Source organism: Galeopterus variegatus, unplaced genomic scaffold (genome assembly GCF_000696425.1).
Source record: "Galeopterus variegatus unplaced genomic scaffold, G_variegatus-3.0.2 Scaffold1145, whole genome shotgun sequence".
Lineage (NCBI taxonomy): Eukaryota > Metazoa > Chordata > Mammalia > Dermoptera > Cynocephalidae > Galeopterus > Galeopterus variegatus.
In genome coordinates, this window is record NW_007727256.1 from 386,362 (window position 1) to 394,672 (window position 8,311).

General features: G+C 31.1%; 1 protein-coding gene across 2 annotated transcripts in view; it reads left to right on the forward strand.

Annotated features, from left to right (window-relative positions):
* Positions 1 to 8,311, forward strand: part of LOC103592419 (brain-specific angiogenesis inhibitor 3) — a 415,718-nt gene that overhangs the window by 372,588 nt on the left and 34,819 nt on the right. For both annotated transcript variants that reach the window (XM_008575133.1, XM_008575134.1), the window contains 2 exons: positions 4,482 to 4,631; positions 5,483 to 5,558. In XM_008575133.1, coding sequence (XP_008573355.1) covers positions 4,482 to 4,631; positions 5,483 to 5,558 — 226 coding nt within the window. The remainder of the gene's footprint in view (positions 1 to 4,481; positions 4,632 to 5,482; positions 5,559 to 8,311) is intronic.

An 8,311-nucleotide genomic window follows, 5' to 3' on the forward strand; every position in this document is an offset into this window, starting at 1 on the left:
ACTATTAGTAATTATACAAAACAGCAGGAGTAAACTAGAACTGGCCTGTGAAAAAGACCATGTACGGTTATGCTAAAAATCAGGGATTTGAATACAGGGCTCAGATCCAGGGACCACACATAAGCACTGCTGTTTTCATCCATTTGCCTTCATTTGTCCATTCTGCCATCTCTGCAGCCTGCATCCATGCACTCTCGCTCTCTTGCTCTCTAGTCTTTCCTGTCCACATGCCTTCCAACCCTATATGTAACACAACTGATGTATCAAATTAACGAACTTTGGTTTGTATGTGGACTACTCACAAAACAAAGGTGATTCGAGTCCTCCAGGTCCTCAATAAGGACAAAGGGCTGAGACCTCAAGATTTCCCTAGGGAACAAGGTTAGAAGCACTATCCTGATTTGATGAACCAGAAGAGGGCTCAGTGGTTATGAAGAAAAACAGCTCATGTGCTTTTAGACCCATCTGCAAAAATTGCTGTATGCTTTCTGATGAACAAAAATCTATACTGAACCTGAGTCCTTTGAGAGCTTGGCTGATAAACGACAGAAAGCTCTCAAAGGAATTTTATGCTGCATATCCAAATTCAAAATGAAAGTATTAAAATTGCAAAATGGAAGTGCAGCTGCTTTTGCTCCAAGGTTTATCAGTGATGAGTCACCTATTTTTATTGCATAAGAAATCAAATCTAGTGTTGTAATGAAAACACAATACAGTGAATTTAGAATAATTCTTAGAGCATTGAAGATGTGCCTGTTTGTTCAGGGACACTGAGTCCTTTGAGGCTTCTTGTAAGCACTTTAATCTTCTGTGAGAAAGGCATTTTTTTCAATTTTTGAGGAAAGTTGCTCCATCATCTATACATCCACAATTACTGGTTCAAATTCACCAATTATTATAGAAGCAAGTTACATAAAATGTGCACTTATAATTTATATTTATGTCCCTTTGTCAGCACTAGGTACATATTTACTCTAGATGTAGTTTAAGGCATTAATTTTTTTTTTCTTTTTCTTTTTTTTGTTTTGACTGGTAAGGGATCGCAACCCTCGGCATGGTGTGGTCCGCATCGCGCTCAGCCAGTGAGCGCACCGGCCGTCCCTATATAGGATCCGAACCCGTGGCCTCAGTGCTACCAGCACCGCACTCTCCGGAGTGAGCCACAGGGCTGGCCCTAAGGCATTAATTTTTTAATCTTACCTCTTTGTTATTTACTTAACATATGAGCTTCCCATTTTCCTAAAGACTGTAATTGCATCTAAATTTTACCTAAGGGTTTGGAACAGTTAAACTCAGTGAAGAAGGGTAGGGATTGGGGATTGGATTAGTACAAATGTCTGGTACAGGGAGTGAAAGGAGGAAATAAAAGTCATTTTTAAATTATCTTTGCTACAAAGAAAGAAATAGTGTTTTTCTTTATTTACTCAGGGGTTATGAAGAACCACAATGTCATCGTAGGTATCTGCCTAGGTAGGTTTGAGGTAAATATGCATAATTTTAAATACTTCATATTTTAAAGAATATATATGTTGATAATTTGAAGGCTAGCATTTGAATCCCATCAATCTTTTGTCATATCCCTTTATATAATGAATTCATTGAAAATATCATCTTACTCTAAGAACTACACTGCCAACAGAATAGATTTTTTNTTTTTTAAGTGTTCTTACCATAAAAAAATGAAAAGTATTTGAGGTAATGCATATGCTAATTAGCTTGGTTTAGCCCTTCCACAATGTATACGTATTTCAAAATAACATGTTGTACATAATAAATACATGCAATTTTGATTTGCCAATTAAAAATATAAATATACTACATTCTTAGAATAATTAATAAATAAATGTTTGTTTCTGTGTACTCCCCATTCTGAAGACTATGAAATTTAAAGGACTTGTTGCAAAAATTAGTGATTCTGATTGATTTTTATATTCCTTTAATCTAAACCATGTTCAAAAGTACAATCTAATCAATATAGTCATAATTTAATGGCTATTGTACCTATATAATTGGAAAAGAATGTTTTTCATGAAGTGAGATACATGCATGTATAACTATACAAATTTACAGGTTTATGAATATGGCATTAGACTAGCATTTATTCAGGGTAAAGTAATAAATAGTTGGTACAGAATATGTTTCCTTCATCTGTTATCTATTTTTATTTGCTTATTTGTTTTTTTGTTTTCTACCCAATATATAGAAACAGAGAAATTATTAGACCTCAGGACCCAACAATTTATCTCTTGTGTTTTTTTCTTTACAGTAGAAACCAATTGTGTGACATTCAGAAAACCTTCATTTCTTTTCATCAGTTTTTAGAACAGAAAGGTGAAATAAATTTCTTCTAAAACCCAAGATAACCAAAGTTAGAATAAAAGAATTTGAAAGTAGAGGCACTTAGTTTTGCATATTAAATAAAGCATAAGGGACTCAAAAAAGAATGTGTTACTAATGTGCTGACCTGTTCATCTATATGCAGCAGAAAATTTGGACAGGTGCATTATTTATAGACAATAATAGGTGCATTATTTTAAAAATTAAAGGAACTAAAATAATTAGAGCAGTTATCAACAAAAAGAATGTGTTACTAATGTGCTGACCTGTTCATCTATATGCAGCAGAAAATTTGGACAGTTGCATTATTTATAGACAATAATAGGTGCATTATTTTAAAAATTAAAGGAACTAAAATAATTAGAGCAGTTATCAACAAACAGCATTTAACATTCATAACTAGTTATGTGATACCCAGTACCCTCAACATTGTTACAAAATCTTTTTTCAATCTTAGTATGTTAAATTATTATGTTGATAATGGATATGTATAATAGCCTGAAAGAGCTTTAATAAAATACAATTTTACTAATGTGATGCAATAATATATAACCAATTTAATCTGAACATAAGTTAATGGTGCAGTAATATATTTATACAACTATTATTATTAAATTCTTAAGTTTCATCCTCTCCTGATATAAATTTTAAGTTCTTTTAGAATAAAATTCATTTATGAGGAGGCTAATGACTTTTTACTTTAGCTTTCTTATTTTGAGAGCTTTTACAGTTTTCTCCATCATCTTTCCATTGAAATCCACCACGATGCACTTGAACTTTAATATAGAGCAAGTGTGGACTTATGTAGAAGTTTAATTTTTTAATTTTTACTTATTTTTTCCATTAAAACAATGTATTATACATATTTATGGGGTTCAGAGTTGACTATCAGGATTTGTGTACAGTATGTGATGATAAAATCAATATTATTAGCATGTTCATTATTACAATTCATAATTATTCTTGGTGTCCCTTACCCAATTACTCCCTAACCCTCCCGGCCCTCCCCCTTTCCCACCTCTACTAACTGTAGGTCTGTTCTCTCCTGGAAGTTCAGCGTTTTATTGTGGTCCTGTCTCTGTCTCTTAGCTCCTGTTTATAAGTGAGGACATGTGGTGTTTCTCTTGCTGTGCCTGGCTTATCTCACTTAACATAATTAAAAGTGTTACAAAGTCCATTTATGAACTGCAAATGTGTATAGTCAGTTGAATAAGTGCTAAAGTATTTGTCATCATAGTTATTTACTTATACATAAATAAGGAAGCAGTATATATAATATAAATTTGTATATAACTATTACCAATTATATATATATAATAGTATTATATATAAATTTTTATGTATAATAGTATATATGTATATGTATGTAATAAATATAGATGCAAATATCACCAAACACATCATTTGTGAAATTTTTATATATATTAAAATATTTATTGCTAGTAAAGATAAAATCTTCATTAACATATATGCATTTTTTACTTTCAACTTTAGGGAGAAGTTTTAAGAAATATTTGTTATTATTAATCTATCTGATAAATATTTCTTCCTATTATGTTGGTTCTGTGGTTATGGCATTAATGATACTCCATCATATGGATTTTGATAGTTCTGTATCCCAGAGCAATATGGCATTGTTTTCCATGTCTTCATGGTATTCCATCTAATCCATGAAAATTTTGTTCCAAAGATGAAGTTCAAATGAACATACAGAAAATTTGTTCTGAAGACAAAATTCAGATTTAAACGTGAATTTCAATCTATTAGTCAAGTGCTTTAATCAAAATATTTAACAAAAAATACAGCAAGAGCATCTAACAATTGGAATGGAAGCCAACCATGAACAACCATTATGGCAGTACCTATTGGTACTCTCAGAATGTCCACTTAGTCATTGACCATCATTGTATGATTCCTGCTGAAAGCAACAAAAAGCTAGATTGATAAGTAAAAGAATTAGCAACTTTGATGAAAAATATTGTCTAATAATAAGAAATAAGTCTAGTCTATTTTGTTGCTCTGATGAACATAATTTTGACTTGGTATTTTATTTTGGATATAGTGCAAGGTTTAATTTGATAGATTTTGATTATACTGAAAAATAAAGCAAGATTAGCTGATATTACTATTTCTTTTTTTAATAGTGGCTAGCATTCAGAAGCTTCCTGCAGCCTCTGTTCTAACAGACATCAACTTCCCGATGAAAGGACGGAAGGGAATGGTTGACTGGGCAAGAAACTCAGAAGATAGGGTAGTCATTCCAAAAAGTATTTTTACTCCTGTGTCATCAAAAGGTAAGTAAATAAAATAATTCGAGCTTTGAACAAAATATTTCTGATAATATCATTTAAAGACACATGAGGTATAAAGCTCCACACATTAAACAATTTGAAAACCCTCTGCAATCATGATTCAAAACGAATTTTGTAAATATAGACAATATATACCTGGTTTTTAAAACTCTGAATTTACTGGTGGAAAGGATCTGTTCAAGTGGGAAAAAATACAAGTGCAAATTATTGACCTGACTTTGACGTAGTCAAGGTTCAATATTAAGAGTCTTATCCCAGGATAAATCATTTGATCTAATATTTTAACTTTAAGTATTAAAATATTTTCCATGCAAAGTCACTTTTATTTCTACCTCACGTTAAAATTTGCTTTGGTTTGAAGATATTATCATGATATATAAAAACAAATTTTTTAAAAAATTAAGTTCTAAGAACATATTTAGTAGCCTCTAAAATTAATGGCTATTTTCAAAAGCAGCATTGTGATCTTGTTTCTCACTTTGGAGATTTTCACCTTAAAACTTAATGCCCCAAAAGAGAATTGGCTTTCTTTCCCCATATCTTTGGAAATTTAAAATCTTTAAATGCAGCTAAAGCGGCTTTTTTTCTCAGACTAATAAGGAAAAGTTTTCTTCATGATTCAAAACCATAAAAAACACATTTTAGCTACTATTAATGTGCAGGGTGTGTGGGCTAACCTGCCCCATATGTGGTTAGAAATGCATTTCTTCTACCCAGTTTCATCTTTGTGTCAGCAAGTACTGGAATCCCCCAGTAATTAATAAATTAAAGTTTTATAAGACATAGTATTTTTTTTGCTGTTTGACTAATATTTTTAATTGTATTCTTTCTAGAATTAGATGAATCATCTGTGTTTGTTCTTGGAGCAGTCTTATACAAAAACTTAGATCTAATTTTGCCCACTTTAAGGTAAGATACAAAGTAATAAGCTGTTGTAATCTTTTAAAATTATTCCAAAATGTGATTATAGCTCATTCAATGAAATTAGTCAAACAAGCTTTGATAATACAAAGGGCCTTTTCTTAAATGAAATAGAAAATACCAACTTAATGAACAGGTTATTAGCATATTATGCATTTCAAAACAACTAGAAAAGACAATTTTGGTGTCTGATTATACCCCTGCAATTCTTTTGTAACTAATCACGACTTGCCTTAAGACTGGAAAAAAAGAAAGAAAAAGAAAAACCTCAAGCCCATGTAATAGAATGGGTCATTATAAAATTAATCTGTTTTATTCCTTTTTTATGCTTAATGGTACTGTTCATTAGCTTTACATGAAATTAAAGGAGTGTCATGATTACTGGGAAAACACGCTTTTGTTCTTTGTTTGCATAAGATCTCAATTTGCTCTGAAATATTTTCAATTGCAATTACATTACGAAAAATGCTGTTGTTCAATCAGGGGACTATTTTTGGAAGAAATCCATTAATTTTTTTACTCCCAGACATTAAAAACAATTACAAATAGTAATTCTACCAACATTAATTTATTTGCTCTGCTGTCTTATCAACTGTACCAAATTTCACAGAAAACATCATTAATATCTATTTGCCTAGTGATGTTATCAATCATGTTGACCTGATTCCTCCATACCATCTTATTTTGAAGGACTGAAAAAAAGCTGTATTTTAGAGAAACACAGCCACAATTGCACTGAGTGCTTCATCTCACCCTCAAAAATAAAGTTTTAAGTTTATAAAGAGGTGAGAATTTGAATGATGTGTACAGTTATACCAGGGGTACAAAAAATAGTCTAATAAATAGTTAGCATTCAGTTCAGCCAGAAAAGATCTGCCAAGGAAACCACAGTGACCAGTCATGATTCTTTGAGGAAAATCTTTCTGTCTGAACACATTATTTATCTAGGTGGTAAGTCATTCAGTCTCTATTGATACAGTAAGGCTTCTCCTTTAGCCATAGAGACAACCTTAAGAGGTTGAGTTTTCTCTCATTCTCTTCTCCTCTGGATGAAATTTGGGCTACACAAGTTTGGATAGATTTTGTTTGGTTTTGTTTGGCTAATTAAAAATTCTGAAAACTAATAAGTTTATTTTTAACTTTTCTACCGGTTTTATTAAAACACATTGGTATATACAGTTACAGATAAAATTTACTCATAGTTATAGTGACTGCGTCTTTGCATATGATGTTTGTGTGAGGAGAAATGTGTTACATTTTAAAGTGCATGGGAGTTCATTTATATAAAGTTTACCTTTTAAGACTTTTAGACTGTATACTAACTTAAAATCAGGTGTTTTTTTAACATTTCAATTTAACTTGACAAGAGTTTTATAAACTTGTCCAGTTATTCAGCAATTGTCTGCCTTCAGTTCAACTTTAAAATAGGGGCACATTTCTGTGCGACATTCACTCTGTTTCCGTCTGAGAGATACAATTAATGCAAATAAAATATTCAACATAAAATGTTTTAGTAATCTAATTAGCTTTTCTCCTAGATGTCTAACAAAGTTGCATTATGATTCATCTTGTTCCGTATAATATTTCAAATTTCATAAATCTATGCAGTTAAGGAAATTGAAAATTTATCTAAGGATATCAACCTTTTTGTAAAAAGAAAAAAGCACTTAGTGTTACAGCTTTTTTTCTTAATTCATTGCAGAGACAGTTGTCATTTACAGCTTATGGAATGATTAATGTATCTTGTTCCGTATAATATTTCAAATTTCATAAATCTATGCAGTTAAGGAAATTGAAAATTTGTCTAAGGATATCAACCTTTTTGTAAAAAGAAAAAAGCACTTAATTAGTGTTACAGCTTTTTTTCTTAATTCATTGCAGAGACAGTTGTCATTTACAGCTTATGGAATGATTAATGGATATATTAGGAGTGATTCAACGTATATAGCAGAGAATAGTCGGGAGGAGTGGCTCTCCTAATACCACCTGTGACACAAATGAATTCAGATAGGCCCTTGAGCAAATCACCGACTGTTTTATATGTAAAATGTGGGAATTGAATTTAAAGGTTCTTTTCAACTTCAAAAATTCTATCTTTAATGCAGAGAGTTTCTACATATTTTTTAGAGTAAAATCCTTAGTAACCTCTGGCTAAGAATTATAAATATGTCTGGGTCCATATTTTCTATCTATAAAGTAATTTGGTAAATGGCTTTAGGAAAATTATAGTCATATTTAGATCATCAATCAGAAATAATGATGATAGAATACTCAAGATGAAATGTTTAAGTACCCCTTGAAAGGTGAAATACTAGTGTTTACTTCTCATTTTCTTTTACTTCATATATTAAAATAGTGTACTCATTAAGTACTCTCAGGCTTGTTTTTCTTCTTTTCAAAAAAATTCTTCTGTACCAACTATAGATGTGCTAACTAAGAATATGCCTTTTAATGAACAGGGGTAATTCTTTCTTTCACAGTCATTCAGCAAACATTTGCTGAGCAGCAACCATTTGCTGAGCAGCAACCTTGTTAATGGTACTTTATTAATTCTGTTAAATCTCCTCCACTGTCAAAACTCCCAGAACAATGCTTAAAAAATAATAAAAGATCAAGGAATTTTTGCTGAAATAATTAATTGTCCTATCTGATAGAATATTCTATATAAGCAATTTTTTTAAAATAAGATACATAGAAATTTAATGTTTCTCCTGTGAAAATATTTTAGGAATAGAGGAATA